The sequence below is a fragment of the Cyanistes caeruleus genome, chromosome 14, assembly GCF_971803275.1.
Source record: "Cyanistes caeruleus chromosome 14, bCyaCae1.hap1.1, whole genome shotgun sequence".
NCBI lineage: Eukaryota > Metazoa > Chordata > Aves > Passeriformes > Paridae > Cyanistes > Cyanistes caeruleus.
The window spans coordinates 3,146,467-3,162,555 of record NC_141714.1 but is presented as its reverse complement, the minus strand read 5'-3'; the positions used below and the strand labels follow the sequence as shown (position 1 = coordinate 3,162,555).

At 38.5% G+C, this 16,089-nt stretch overlaps 1 protein-coding gene across 9 annotated transcripts in view; it reads left to right on the top strand.

The window, feature by feature from the left end:
• Window positions 1-16,089, top strand: part of ATRX (ATRX chromatin remodeler) — a 64,252-nt gene that overhangs the window by 18,756 nt on the left and 29,407 nt on the right. For all 9 annotated transcript variants that reach the window (XR_015276160.1, XM_086850117.1, XM_086850120.1 and 6 more), the window contains 4 exons: window positions 1,860-1,969; window positions 4,018-4,085; window positions 4,925-7,860; window positions 10,247-10,322. Coding sequence is in view for 8 of the 9 variants with exons in the window: in XM_086850117.1 (XP_086706243.1) it covers window positions 1,860-1,969; window positions 4,018-4,085; window positions 4,925-7,860; window positions 10,247-10,322 (3,190 nt within the window). In the remaining variant the exon portion in view is untranslated. The remainder of the gene's footprint in view (window positions 1-1,859; window positions 1,970-4,017; window positions 4,086-4,924; window positions 7,861-10,246; window positions 10,323-16,089) is intronic.

Genomic DNA, 16,089 nt, shown 5'->3' with positions numbered 1-16,089 from the left:
TTAATCTCCATCCTTAGGAAATTTGCAGGCTTTTTTATATATATATATATATATATATATATATATACATAAAATATTTACATTTCTAGTAGGAATTGTATGACCTGTGTGTATTAGAATTAGTGGTAGAAGCAGATCTCTGGCCTTTCTAGCAACCAGATGCTCTTATCTAAGAATGTAAGAGGCATTGTGTCATTATTTTCAAGTTTTGTGTCTACAGCATGGTTGTGGTTGCATTTTTGCTAAGAAATTCAGTTAGGAATGTTTTTAACCAAGTAGTTTCTCAGTATCAACGAAATAGTAGTAGTTTAATTTTTTTGGGTCATCATCATTTGTAGTAGTAACCTGGTTTACAAAGGTTTGCCTCATAAATTCTCTTTTCCTGGTGCCAGCTTGCGGGTTTGAGGAGGGAGGCCATAGTGCTTCCCCTTGGTTGTGGAAAACAGGGAAGTGGCTCAGGGCTTGGCAGGGAATATCATGTTCTCCCTGGGCCCCTCAATGATTCCTGCAGCAGTTTAAGGACTGTGATGTGTGCCAGGCTTTGATTCTATGCTGCTGTCTTAGGTTCTGCAATGCAGAATGTGGGATTCTTTCCCAAGGAGTGTGGTGTGTTCATCCACAGTCACAGCAGCATTTGAACCCGGCCTTTGAGCTGGTTTGGAGCTCCTGAGAGGGGCTTGCAGGTCCACAGGCTCTGCAGGACGTGCAGTCAGGAATGGCTGGAGGCTGCAAACACATCCAGCTTTCAGAATTTCACTGAATTAGGAGCATGGATCAGCTGTTTCACTGCCCCCTGAGCCATCTGAGGCTGTGCTTCAGCAGCAGATTGCTGGGAGCTTGTACTGTGTCTTGAGAATGTTCATTCAGTTCCTTAACATGCTGGTGTTGGAGCTTGGTTTTGATTCTGGGGTAGTGATATTTTCATTAAAAATAGAAAAAATTCAGAGTCTGTACTCAGATTGTAAGTATTAAATTCAACTGTTTGTATTAATTTCCTCATTGACTTAATCACTGAGCATGACAGCAAAGGACAAGTCACAGTTCAGTGATCCCTTACCGAACCTGTATCTGCTTCTTCCCAAATTGGGCTTTTGGAACAGCAGAACTTCCACAAATGATTTTTCCTTTTTCTGCTGTTGAAAACGAAAAGGTCTCCAAGTATTAATTAAGGGCCTGGCATGGAGTAATCCTGCCAGGTCTAAGTTCACCCCTTCTAAAGTGAATTGGAGGGCTGGCAAATGTGGCTGCAGCAGCAGAGTGATTCACACACCATGGGAGCAATCAGCAACATGGGGAGAACACGTGGATTACTGCAAACCTGTAGTGTCAGAAAAACCCAAAAACCACCACTGAGAAGGGAACAAAATGTGAGAAAAGGTTTTTCAGTCAGTATTGCAAGGATTACTTGTGTTTTCTGGAACAGTTTTCTGTGAGAAACTAAAACTGTACGTGAAAGAAGTGCCATAAGACGAACATGAATTGCAGTGGCTTTGTTCATTTGCTGAACAAAGATTAAATAGGGAACGTTGTCCAGCATATCAGAGCTGCTCTGAAAGAATTTTAGTGATGACTATAATTTAGGTGTGTTTTCATGAGGTGACCAGTTAACCCAACTTAAATCTCTCAAAGGAAAAGAATTATGCCGTGACCCCAAGTGCAGCAAAGAAATCAGGGGGAAATTCAGTCTTAAAACAGCAAATGGTTTCAGAAAGGTTTCTCTGGTACTGGGTGGTGCAGAAGTAAAGGCCTATAAAAAACCTGACAGGCTGGAATATTGGGAGAAAATGCAGTATATATATACAGATTTTTTTAAATAAGGATGAAAACAATTAATGTGTGCTTTCTAATCCTCTCCATAGAAGAAGGGCTCCATGGAATTGTGAGCTGTACAGCTTGCGGGCAGCAGGTGAACCATTTTCAAAAGGATTCAATCTATAGACACCCTACACTGAAAGTGCTTATTTGTAAGGTATGTGGTAAACAGTTCTGTTTGGTTTTGTTTCAAAATGTCATATTAGTTGGTTTGGGTGGGGTTTTTGTGGGAGTAATTCTTGTTCATTAGTCAGTAAAGTTTTCAGTCATTAGCTGTTACAATTAAGGAAACTAAAAGGAGGGGGGGAAAAAAGCAAATATGCTTACAAATTTATATTCCTTTTTTCTTATATCCCAGTTAAACTGGTGGTGGTTTCTTTGTAATTTAGTTTTACAGCTTTAAGGGTATAATCTTAGTGAATTTTTAATGTTAAATGATCTGTCTGAAATTTCTGCCTACTCTTAATGTATTTTAAGAACGGATTCAAGTCTGCATTTCCTGGTAAAGCAATCCATGTAAAACAGCACTGAAATAAGGAACAGAAAAGCAGCTTCAAAGCCATCTCTGTTTCTGCCAGCTCCTGGACCGTTTTAATTTATGGCAGCTTTGCAATGCTGGTCTAGTCCATAATCTGAGTTTTCAGCTGTGTGGCTTCCTGGTGGCTCCACACAGGCCCTGATTTGGCTGCAGAGGGAAGAGGTGGGACAGGAAGGAAATGTCCCTGCCTCCTGCTGTGGAGATCTCTGTTAATTTTCAAAGAGCTGCAGAGATCTCTCTTGCATATTTCTATAGTGGTGGAGATTTTGTATTTTTAAAGATATTGCTAAAGATAGAGATACAGTTCTGTGATATAATGTACATGTAGCATTTCCCTGCTTGTTCTCCTCCTTCTTCCCAGTTCCTCATTTTTGTTACATACTCAGCTGACAGTCAGCCATGCCCATCTAGTCTGGTGTGCTGGCCCTTCTCTGCATTCTGGCTTGTTTCTTTTACAAAATGTGCTTTACAAAAATCAGCTCACAAGGTGACCTTTTCCCATCTCCACTGGAGTCCCAGCTCTTGTTCCTGGCCTTGCACAGCCGTGTTCCTGCAGTGTGACCAGTGACCTTGGTCATTTTTGTAACCTGGTCAGAGTGTTGGGCTCAACAGCAGGTCTTGATTGGGACCTCTGCTACATGAGTTGCATCAAGGGATGTTTCCCTTGATTTTCTCTATTTTTACTTCATTGAACATGGCCTTATGTGAATGTGAGAGGGAGGAATGGAAGCCACTCATTTCAAGTTCTTCCATTATTTCTGTGCCGAGTCCTGCCCTTATTTTTCTCCTACTTAGGTAAAAGTACCAGACCTGAGAAGCTATTTTCCTTTGATTGTAAATGTTCCATCAAGTGTCTAAACATCAGATTTTACCGGGCTTTTATGTTGATTTTGGTTGTTTGGATTGTTTAGTTGAACAGATGTGTGAGTCTGTTCCAGATAATGGGGCATCATCATTGTCAATTCAGGTGTTGAAGCCTCTTCTGCATTCTGAATTGTATAAATGCCTGTTCAAAGTAGAGGTGCAAGTCTGGGAGAACATTTCTTCAGTAATAGCTGGGAAAAAAATGACACCAAACCGTCAAAATTTGGTGTTATCAATTCAGTAGCTGAAGCCATCAATACTCCTAGCTGAGTAATTTGTATTTTTTTTCTTACCATTACCAAATTTTCAAATGAAGATGCTTTGTTTGCACCTGGAAATAGAATTCTTGGATGTTAACATCATGATAAATGCTGAAGACATTTTAATCTAAAGCCTTATGGCATCACATGCTAACATAAGGAGCATCCAGCTGAAAATTGTAATTTTTGTGGGATTAATTGTGTCAGGGAGGATGTGGTGTTGATTTACGTAGGAAATAGATGGAAGAAACATTCAGACTGGAGAGAAGCATTCAGCTGATGTTCTAAAATACACAAATATGCAGCCATCAAACAAAAGAGTGTTTAATTTTCAAACAAACCTTGAGCCATCTAAATAAGTCATGCTTTGGGACATAAAAGATGTTTTTTAGATTAAAACAAATGTAAAAGGCTTAGAATGCGGAAGACCTTGCAGCTGCTGCTTTTACTGGTTTGCTTCTAATGCATGCTGAAATCTAATGAATTGCTGAAGCCCAGTTGAGATTTAATAAAGAATTCCTTGTTCTCTCTCTTTCTTTACAGACTTGCTACAAGTATTACATGAGTGATGACATCAGTCGTGATTCAGATGGGATGGATGAACAGTGTAGGTAAGTGTACAAAAACAAAAGTAACACCCACAGCTCTACTGGTTTGGGGATCTTTTTTTATTGCAATTATGATACTATTGATGAATAAAGACAAGTACATAAGATCTGAATCAACAATTATTTGTCACCAAGAAATGCTCAATCCCAGTTTTTTTTTTAAACTGATTGTTGTTTTAGTAATGAACAGGAAAATACTTTATAAGGAAATCTAATAACAAACACTTGTAAGATACCACATTTTTAACTAAATAACATGCCACCTTCCTAACACCTTAAAGATGGGGATAAAATCTGACATTCTAAACTTCATGAACCAGAGAAACTCAGTTCTCCAGAGGCATCTCACACTTTTGAAATACCAAAGCACTTCTCTGTCCTTATGTCAAATATCTAAATGTGTAATTCAGTCAAAATTGTGCACTGTGTGGTTTCTATGAGCTTGTTGTCCACCACTTTTCAGTCTTCATGTACTGCAATAGCATTGTATGAGCAAAGGCCAGAAAGACTGAAGGTTATTAATTTTAGTGTAAAATAAATCACAAATTTACAGGAGAAACAGGGAAAATATAATTTAATTAATTTGCTTCTCTTCTTTAAAGAAATCAATCCTGAAATTGTGTTTGAAAATTACTGATCATTTCAGCTTTGTGAGCTGTTAATCTAATACATGAATTTTCTGACTTGGCAGTTCTCCACTGAGCTTTTCAGACATGCTTTTAGTAACGGTTTCAAGTAATGGATATCTGTTTAGCACCTAAATTTTTAAATATGTGAACTTAATAATGTATCACCTTGATGATGAGGAGACAAAACTCTTACCTTTCTCAATCTCATTGCAGGTGGTGTGCTGAAGGTGGAAATTTGATTTGCTGTGACTTCTGCCATAACGCCTTCTGTAAAAAGTGCATTTTGCGCAACCTGGGCCGAAAAGAGCTCTCGACTATCCTGGATGAAAATAATCAGTGGCACTGTTATATTTGCCATCCAGAGCCTTTGTTGGACTTGGTTACTGCATGTGACAGTGTCTTTGAAAATTTAGAACAGTTACTTCAACAAAACAAAAAAAAGATGAAAGTTGAAAATGAAAAAAGTAAAATATATGACCACACAGTCAAGTTTTCTCCAAAGAGAAATAATGCAAATTGTAATGGGGAAGAAAAAAAATTAGATAATTTATATTCAGGTTCACTAACATATTCTTATAAAGCACTAATGGTGCCAAAGGACTTGCTTAAGAAAACAAAAAAACTGATTGAAACTACAACAAATCTGAATTCTAGCTTTGTAAGCTTTTTGAAAAACGCTGCAGAAAATGTAGAAATAAGCCCAGCTGTGCAACTGTGCCAGCTGAAAGCTTTTAAATCTGTGCTGAGTGACATGAAAAAAGCTCATCTGTCACTAGAAGAAGGCTTGAACCTGGAGATTCAAGCACTGAATGTTAAAATCAAAGATAAAAATACCAAAGAGAAAAAACCTGAGGTTAGATCAGAAAAAAATGAGGTGAAAAAAGATGAAGGAAAGGAGCATGTGGCATTAAAAGAGGATGACGCCACACAGACACAGAAAGAAGTTGTGTCAGAGCGACCTGACAGTGAGCCCATGGATCAAAGTGTTCCCTCAGTGGAACAGACAGATAACAAGGCAGCTCCTGGGGAAGAGAAAAAGTCTGGCAGAAATGAAGAACCGCAGTATGAGCCAAACAGTACAGAGGCTTTAGACATGGATATCGTGTCCATCCCCTCGTCTGTTCCTGAAGATATTTTTGAGACTCTGGAATCTGCTATGGAGATTCAGATGCCATCGGATGAGCAGGACAGTGGAAACACAGCAACAGATCATGAGACTTCAAATTCAAATGCAAAATTGAACACTCCTGTGAAAGATACCAAAGGAGGTAACAAGTCAAAATCATCAGCTAAAGGAACAAAAGAACTGGTTGTAAAATTGACTCCAGTTTCCCTTTCAGAGTCTGCAGTTAAAGCTGAAGATCAAGACAACAGCCTAGAAAAGGACAATAAAGACATTGATGCATCTAAAGACGTTGATGCATCTGAAGACGATGCATCTAAAGACGCTGACGAATCTCAAGCTAGGGCAGCAAACTGTGATTCTGTAAAGCAAAACCACAGTGCTGGCAGCGAGCCCTCCACGGAGAATGACGCTGTGCCCGTGGAGGACTCGGATCTCCGGAGGTCGCCGCGCGTCAAGACCACCCCGCTGAGGCGCCCCACGGACATGAGCCCCCTGACATCCAACTCAGAAGAGGACAGCAATGACACGAGCAATGAAAAACGAAAGAGGAAACCATCCAAGCAGCCCAGGAGGAAAAACGATAAAAGAAACTCTTCTGACAGCACTGCTGATGGTCCCAGTCCTAACAAATCCAAAAAGCCATATGACTTAGATCACAGCTCAGACTCTGATGAGTTGCCAGCTGTCCTGAAAGAAGCAGGGATGATGAGTCGCAGCTCCTCAGACAGTGAAAGCAACAATGAAGCGCCAGAAAAGAATCAAAACGCTTCAGATTTTCAAAAGAGTCCACCAGTAAAGGATGAAAATGGGAAACGAAAAAGGAAAAGTTCCAGTTCTGGTTCAGATTTAGATGCTAAAAGAGGCAAATCAGCTAAAAATGCTGCTGCTGCTAAAAAGAAACGACAAAACTACTCAGATTCCTCAAACTATGATTCCGAGTTAGAAAAAGAGATAAAAATGTTGAGTAAAATTGAGGCTGCAAAAAAATCAAAGAAAAAACACACACAAAAAGATGATAGTTATGATTCCTCTGAAGAGGAGCAGAAGAAAAAAGCAAGCAGTAAGAGAAAGGTAAATCTGAAGAAGAAGAGAGGTAAATCTTCTGAAGATGATGATGCTGAGAAGTCTCCAGAGAAGGAAATTAATCACTCTTCTAAAGATAAAACGGGTAAGAGGTCAGCTGCTAAGGACAAGTTGAACAGAGACTCAAAAGAAAAATCTGCAAAGGGAAAACGCGATGAGTCTTCAGATGCTGAGAAATCTTCACTGGAGAAAGAGGAGAGTCCTGAAGTTAAGAAAAAGAAGGATTCAAAAAAGACAAAGGCACGGGATGATTCTTCTTCTGAGAGTACTGAGAAATCGGCAAAGAAAGAGCACAAGTTGGAGTCTTCAAAAGACAGATCCAAGAACAAAAAAGCATCAGAAAGCAAAGCAAAGAAATCTGAAAAATTGAAAAAGAAAGGTTTCAAGAAAGAACAAGATGATGACTCCTCTGATCTTGATAAGTCATCTGCAGAGAAAGGAAGTAGCAATTCTTCTGAAAACGACAAAATTAAAAAGGAACCCATGTTTACAGAAAAGAGGAAATTGAGAGAGAGAGTAGCTAAAAGAATGCACATTGATTTATCCTCTGATACTGAGAAATCTCCCCAAAAAGAGGAGAGTTCTGATGATGATGCCACAAGGCGTAAAAAACGAACTGAAACGAAAGAAAAGAAAAAAATAAGCCACAAAAAGAAAATTTCCAAGAAAGAACAGAATGACTCATCCTCTTCTGATGAGGAGTCTTATGAAGACACTAAGAAAAAGATTAAAAAAGGATCAGTAAAAGAAAGTAAAAAAAGCAACTTAAAAAAGAAAGTTGTAAAAAAGAAGGTGGTTGTCACTACTTCTTCCTCGTCTGATAAGGAAGAAAACGATGATCAGAATTCCACAGGCGATGGAAGCAGCGATGAGCAGAAGATCAGGCCGGTGACCGAAAGCTTGATGCTGTCTGCTGATGCAGGATTTTGTCAGTCATCAGGTGTGCAAAAGATGTTCATGTACACATATTAAAATACTAACAGAGGTGTTTTGTAAGGTTTGGGTGACATTTAATAATCTAGAAGCCAAAAACACTCATCAGTTGGTAATTACACATTTAAATGTTTGCAGCCTGTCAGGTTTTCTGGTGCAGATTTGGAAGCACACGTGATAACATTCCTTTCCAGCCAAACTCTCCTGTGGCTGTAAGATTCCATGATTTTAGTTTGTGCAGCTTGTGCCTTGAGGAAAAAAAAATGATGTTTGGAAACTCCAGTATTTACAACAGGTACTGCCTTGCAGTCCAGCTTTCCAAAGCCTGGCCCTTGCCTCAGCTGCCCAGGGACTATTTAGCAGAAGCTGGTTGGAAGGAGTAGATAATGTGATGAACTCAAATTTATCATCTCCTCTCTGTGCACTGGAGGTGGCTCTGGAGACTTGTGGTGTTGTAATATACAATTAAAAATCAAGTAAGCGATTTTTATGCCTCACAAGAGCCGTGTAGGCTTAGAACAGCTACTTAGAGATCTGCCATTGCTTATTATTTTCATATGTTGTGTCTCTGTGCAGATAATACTGGGACTTGTAGGGCTTTTCCTTGAGTGCTGCCTTAGCAATGTTTTCCCCAGTGATGTCACTGCTAGGGGAGATTGCAGATAATTCATGGTTTGCATAGCAGTGAATTTTTTATTTTGCATGTGGTTGTTGCCACAGCCATTAAAACTCCTTTAGACAGACAATTGATGGCACTCAGTGACAGTTTTCAGCACCACTGGGCCATCAGTGAAAAATGCCTTAAAAATGGATTTGCTCATGTCCAGGTCATGGACTTTGTATTGAAATGGCCCAAGAGGAGAAAGTTGGTTTTAATATATCAGAAGTGTCTGAGGCATTGGGAGCTGTTTCATTTGCAGGTCACAATGGAGAGATTGGGTCATTATTGGAGAGATGGATAGCAGGATACAAACTGAACAAGACTGTGGTGTGGGATGATTGACAGGAGAGTTAGACTGAGAAAGAAGAGGCTTGGTTTAGAGTGGAGACAGAATGTTAAAAATAGCACATCTGAATTTCTGTCTGCAGATCACCTCACGGGCAGTTTTAGGAGGGGCTCAGCTTGATGTGTGCCCAGAGGATGAGAGGCAGTGGAATACAGCATTTAGCAAGGAAAACTGATACAGATACGAGAAGTATCTTACACTGAGCTGCCCTCTCGAACTCTGCAGTCTTTGTCCTTGGAAATGTTCAAAACTTGTCTGGATGAGGCCAGAACTGAAGTAACTGACCTGACTTTGGATTAGCTTTGCTTTGAGAATGGAGTTGGAGTAGAGCATGTCCAGATGTCTCTTTCAGCTTTGGTTATTGTTTGATTTTCTGAAATTCTGCCAATGTTTGAGTATTTTCAGAGAAGAATGTGGCCTTTGCCTGCAGTTTGCTTTTGGTTTAATAGGTGAATTAATAAAATAAAGGAGTCTGTTCTGTGTCTGGATAAGCTGTGTAGATTGATCGTTGAATGAGACTTAGGATCTGGTTTAACCAACAGGATACTTTTATTTATCTACATGAGGGACTTCTTGTGATCACCTTGTGTGCCCCTTGCAGCCTTTTAGTCCAGTCCACACAGGTAGAAAATAAACAGAAATTATGAAATAAGGGACCTCAGCTCATTCAAATTTCTTCCCCTTAATTTCACTACCTAGCAGATTTGTCTGACTTGAATGCAAGACATAAAAGAGAGAAAAAGCAAGGGGAAGACCTGGGAATGTGCCAGTTCCTCAGTCCAGCCAGGAGAGTGCAGAAAATCTCAAGGGCAGGATTCAAACTGTGTTGTTCCTTCTCTGTCACATGTCTCACACTGTTGGTCTTGATGTCATGTGGAATTCTCAAAATACAACTCTTTACACACACTCATAGTGTGAAAACAAAAATAGGAAGGATTGGTGTTCTCCAGTACTTCCCTCCTGGCAGCAGGGCAACCCATGGGCTTGGGAAGCAGTTTTGTCCTGTATTTGTTTGTGCCTTCTTTTGAGTTTGCACCAAGCTCACTAGTGGAGCTTCTGAAAGAGCAAATAGCTTCTTAGGAAATTTATTTCTGATTCCTGAGTATTTAGTCTCTTACGTTTTGGTGTAAAATCCCAAATTCACAGTATGTAATTAGGAATGAATTGCAAGTTGTGCGTAGTAGCGAGCAAAATTGAATAAACTATATTTATTTTTATTTGTTGAGCCATGTAACTGGTAGAAAAGTGGTATTACCAAGCTGTTTTTAAATGGGGATTGTTGATGGAGATGCAGTTGATCTGTTGTGTTGTTTATTGTGCTATCATGTATTGTTTATTGTTGGATTTACATGTATTAAGTGTTTTCTGTTGTGCTTTTTTTTTCAGGAGATGAGGGAGAGGCTCTAGCAAGGACTATCCCAATGGAGGAGGAGGAAGATGATGATGACGACCCTGAGAATAGGTATGATACCCTCCATAAGGACTTAAAAACGATTATAACACACCCTAGGCATGGGCGCAAACCGGCGCAACGGAGGAGCAAGCAGGTGGTAAAAAGCACGGCTGCCTGCCCGGTAAAGACTCGCTCACGGGCCTCCTGCAAGTGTGAACGTGGGGCCAGAAAACAGAGGCCCAGAGCCAGAAATGCAAAGCAAATGTTTAGAAGTGGTAGCTGACACACCTGGCTAGGGGGTGTTCTAAAAGCACTGCAGCACTGACCCACTGAGGTTCCCAGTGCACGTGGGGGGTTGGTGACAAGGATCTTTCAGGCAGGTCCAAAGCTGCTGCTACTAAATGTGAATTTCAGCTAGTTGTGGGGAGTAGAAGGTTACAGTTTGCATCTGTGCAATTTGCAGTGCTGCAATATTTTCAGAGTGAATTTGGTGATTACTGTTACTTAATATGCTTTTTAAATTGAAACGCCTTTTCTCAATAAAGAGAAAGCACAAATGTGGGGAAAAACATATTAGATATTTTCAGCTGTTAATTCAACTGAGTTTTAATCCACTAAAAAGTGGATCCACCTGAAGTGACTAATGTGAGTTAAGGCCATGATTCTACAAGCGCTGTGCATAGGCTCAAGTGGTATCAAAGAGACTAATTATATATTTTAAGTCTTTGCGTAGATATTTTCAGAATTGTGGCTTATATGTATTGCTTCAGTTTGGAATTCAATAAAAAAAAAAAAAAAAAAAAAGAATCTCTGTAAGATACAGTTAGCTAAGACATGTCATATTTTACCAGTACCTTTGTAGCTATCCAAATTAGCCTGGCTAGAAATGTAAAAGCTTCATTTCCTAAATGCACAACATGAATTATCGCTCAGCTCAGGTTCTTTTTGGAAGTTACTGTAGTTAGACTGAAGAGCTGCTCAACAAATTTTTATACAGTGTTTCAGAAACTGATTTTTTTGTTGTTGTTTTGGCCATATAGCATGTGTGGGACCAGTTGCTGGTGGAGTCTTTTTCTGCTTCTGAGCCTTACTAGTTTAGAATATGGAATCCTTGTTCCACAGAGTTGTACGTTTTAATATGTGGCTGAAGTAAATTTTAAAAACACTGTTTTATATCCTTTACAGACCTCAGTTTGGCATCAAAATGCTGCTGCTCAATTAGTTCTTGTGTGTTTTCAGTCATCAAATTTAACCCAGTAATTCAGCTCTATAAAGAAAGATGCTTCTTAGGGATTTAACCCAGTAATTCAGCTCTTTAAACAAAAATGCTTTTTAGGGATTGACAGCACAGGGTCATAAGCAGAACATGTAAACTTTGGTATAACAAGATTTTTTAAAATTCTGCTTTAATTTCAGTCCTGTTTTAATTTATTTTTCTCCTTTTTCATTTTTCTTTCTTTGTTGTGAGTTTCTGGTTGATAATGAAACCGATACACTTTTGTCAGAAGTTTGGTATTTACCGCTTAAGCATTTCTGATAGACTCAATCATGATTTAATTTAAGAGCTATGTTGGGAAATGAATGAACCTAATTGATAAGAAACAGTAACATAAATTCGGGCTTTAAAAATCAGTTTCTGTACTTTGTTTTGAAGCTGCCTCTCTGTTAAGTTTTTATTTAGGGGATCTTTTGAACACCTATTTGTGAGATGAGGAGGTATTTTGTCAATAAACAGTGTTGTCAACCTTCAGACATGTTAACTGGTAATGCAGTCTGACTTTACCTTCATCATGTGTTGTACTTGGCACCAAAATCAGAGCTATAAACTGTAAAAAGATGGAACAAATTTTGAGAAGTTAAAAACTTGTTCTTCTGTTTACTCAACACAGTGTTTAAATAGTTTACCTACTGATTCAGAGAAGTTGCCTATTTTCTTCCAGGCCAAAGAGGGTACCTGGTACCTGCTGGGTGTGTGTAGTGTGGGAACTCTCCTGTTTGCAAGTCTCTAGTTTAGATGTTCTGTTATTTGCATACCTGAGGATGTGCATGACATGAATATGAATAGCCTTGAAATCATCTTTTTGCCAAAATGCAATATCCAAGTGGGTCATACTATGCCATACAGTGCTGTATGCTTTCATCTTCTGTTGTGTAACTATTATTGGTCCTTCTGATTTTTTAAATGGTACTGTTTGATATGTTTGCAGTAGTTCTGTTTATTAAGAAGTTAATAGTGTATCTAATGCAGAATGCCTTTAAGTATTTGATGGTTACAATAAATTTTTGTAAAACATTTTTCTTGTCCAAGCATTTAATTTAATCCTACTCTGACAGCTTGAATATCAGCCTCTTCCAACAAAGACAGCACAGTATTTAGAACAAGGTGTTTGGCAGTTTTTACTCATTTTTTTAGACATGTGTGACATTTCATCCAAATATTACTGTCTTAAAATATATTTTAAAGGGTTCTGAATTTTCTAGTAGTATCCTGAAGGCCCATTTAAGCCAGTAGAGCTCTAGCTGGAATTCTGGTGGCTTTATTAGCCACATCCCACCATCCTCCCCCACCCCAGGGCTTGTTTTGGGCAACCTCACTTGTACATATAATTAGTAGGTATTTATGAACACTGAGTGTGAGTTGATGTAATCTAATTGGTAAAGAAACATCACAATCATGAGGTAAAATTTAAAATCATGTCTTTTTAAGAAAAAATGTTTTTACGGCAGTAGCATTTGTCTCACCAAGATTTTGAACAATCTCATTGTATTGGTCCTGTAAAATTCTTGAACAAGAATGGTGCAAATTGCCATGGGGGCCTAACTCCACATCATGAGAGGCTGCACCTACTGATCCAGTTCTGCTGCAAAGTCTGAAGGAGCTTTTTAAAGTAGTCCTGCAGTGTAACCAAGCAACCCCTGGGTAATTTCCAATCTGTCTCTTGTGAAAACTCTCTTCTTTTAGCATGACTTAAAAATCCATAGTCATCAATTCATTGTTTAGCAATGTGTTCTGCTGGTGTTGCTCTGACAGAGGGGAAATATCTTTAAATCCCAGCTGATATGAAATTGTGCATATGTGCTGTTATTTTATTCTAGAGTTGGTTTGGTGTGTCCTGGTTGAGGTTGCAGCCCCATTCTGTGAGGCACTGGATAAATGTGTGTTGGGAGAGTGCCCTTCATACAAATGTCACCATAAGTTTAGATAAGATGGAGTGGGGCAACATGACGTGCTCCAAGTCACAGCAGATCAGTGCAGGAGTGAGTAAAAGGGATTTTAAAATACTGCTTTATTTTTTACTTTATTTTTTTACTTCCTGAAACCCTGTGCCAGAGGTCATATGGCTCTCTGTGTCTCTTAATTAAATACATTGCTGGTGCTCAACTGTTACATCTGAATGGCCAAGAATCTTTTATGTCCTTGACCTTAGTAAATACTACAGTCCTTTTTGATTTCCATGGTTTTCCCTGGAATAATATGATTGAGGCAATTTTCACCCTATTGTAGCTTGTTTTTCTTGCTGCTATTAATGCAAATACTAAAATGTTAAAGCTACCATGTGAAGTTTCTTAGCTTAGAAATCTGGTGACTTTAAATGGGATTTATCATGAAATAGAAATTGTTGGTAAACATCTATTGTGGTTTAATTTAAACCCAGCTTCCAAAGTCCAGTACTCAATTTATAATAATTCATAAGAGCCATTTATTACATCAGTCATTTGTCACATGCATTTATAAGGCCTAATCTCTTTGGGTCTAATGTTGCTTACACTTATCATTCCTGTCAGATACGTAGTTCATTAAAAATGGGCATCTTTAAAGTCCTGAATATCTTACAAATATCTCACTTTTTTTGCCTAAGTTCATACCAGTAAAAGCATTAAAAAAAATGCAGCTTTTCTCCCTAACAAACAGTCCCATCTCAATTTGGTTGCAAGTGGTAAAGTCTTTATCCTAGATAAAAAACAGGACTAATTTGCTATCATAGCAATAACTTCTTAATCAATATTATTATAAATAATTAGAAACTAATCAGTTTGCCCAGTCTGGTTGTTGGTTATGCTGGTGATTAATAGGAAAATGAGAGCATTTTCTCTTTATGGATGGTAGATTTTGTGCATGGTCTTTTTAGGTGTTAGATATATTTGCTATCTCCTATTCCTCTTAAAAAAAGAAATAATTCATTAAAGAACAAATTAAAATTAAGGTCTCGTTTTGCTAAGAACCAAAGTCAGCCTTTTAAAGGTGACTTGTATGGAGGTAAGTATTGCCATCCTTTGCTAATATACTTGCCAAAATAAGTTAAAGGATTCAGGACTTTCAGGATTCAATTTCAATCTTTTTTCAGATCTTTTAGGTTTTTTTCTCTTCAAAAAGCTTGGGTTTTTATTAAGCAAGACGTATAGCCAGACCACTGCTCTCTGCATTTTCTGGAGCAGGAGTCAAGGTCAATAATTTGTGTTAAAAGCTGTTAAAGGGAAGCCAACCTGTGACACATTCCAAGCAGTTTCATTTTGAAGAAAAACTTCTGACCATTAAGAGATGGAAGAAATATAGTCTGAATTTCTTGTATGAGGAGTTGTTTTATTCTGTTGCTGATACACCTGGTGTGCTGGGTTTAAAAAAAAAAAAAATCAACAACCAACCAAACCCTAAATCCCTTTTCCAAAAATCCTCTGGAAGGACCTAATGCAAAAAGCATTTGGAAGAGGATGTTACCTGTGGAGTTTAGTAAGTTTTCTTTGGGTTCACACTGCCATTTCTTGATAGATGTGGAATTAAAGTGCTCCAAGAGTCCTGCTTGGTAAAGTTTTAATCAGCTTTTTCTTCTCAAGAGAGAGGGGGAGGGTGTGTTTTGGATGCTGATGGGTGGTGTGATTCACTGAACAATTGGAAATGTTTGTTAAACTATTTTGCTTCCATCTTTTAATAATAACTGAATATAAATTAGTGTGAAAGTGTTTCTAAAATCTACACTATTACTCAAAAATTACAAAATACTGTGTGGAGTGTCAGGAAAGATAGATTGGGAAGATTCCCTTTGAAAAATTATTTTGTTTTAGGGACACATTGCAGGCTGGAAAATGGAATACTGATTGTTAAAAGCCTATTTTATAGTGCTCCATAGAAGTAACAACTCAGTTTTCTGTTGTATAGGAAGCTTTGCTTCAGAGATCCCTGTTCCTTTGCCATTCCCAAGTGAAGCCTGGGTTGTGGTTCAGTTCCATGGCTTTTGAGCTGTTGTTTTGACTGGTGTGAGAGCTTTCCCATCCTGAGCTATGTACACACAGCATGCATTAATTCTCCCAAAAGGCAAGACAGATGAGGTTTCACCTAGAAAACACACATTCCATTTTAAATGGATGACCTCAGAATGAAAACTGTAGTATTCCTGGTATTTATATGAGGAAGACCTGGTTTATTTTCTTTTCCTCCCCTGGAACTACAAGTACTCTAAGTCCACTGTTTTCCCGTGCTTTTGACATACCTGCCTTGGATAGACTCAGACAAGATTTTTATGTTGCCAAGTGCATGTAAAGAAATAATTTTTCCACAGTCACTTGTGCATTAGCTGGAAACTTGTTCTGCTGTGAAACCATGGGAAGCTGAGTGGACAGTTTGTGGAGCAGGAAATAAGATGATGATTTTTATCTGAAATTCAGGTCCTGTAGTGTTGGTCAGACTCTTTGGGTATAAACACATAAGAGTTTTTGCAAGAGCTGCTGTTAGGCGAGTGCTTGTGGTTAGTTATCCAGATAGACCATGAATAAAAGGAAATCTCTAAGTCTGTACATTTTATGACCATTTCAAGTCTGCTGAAAAGCAGGAAACTTCTCT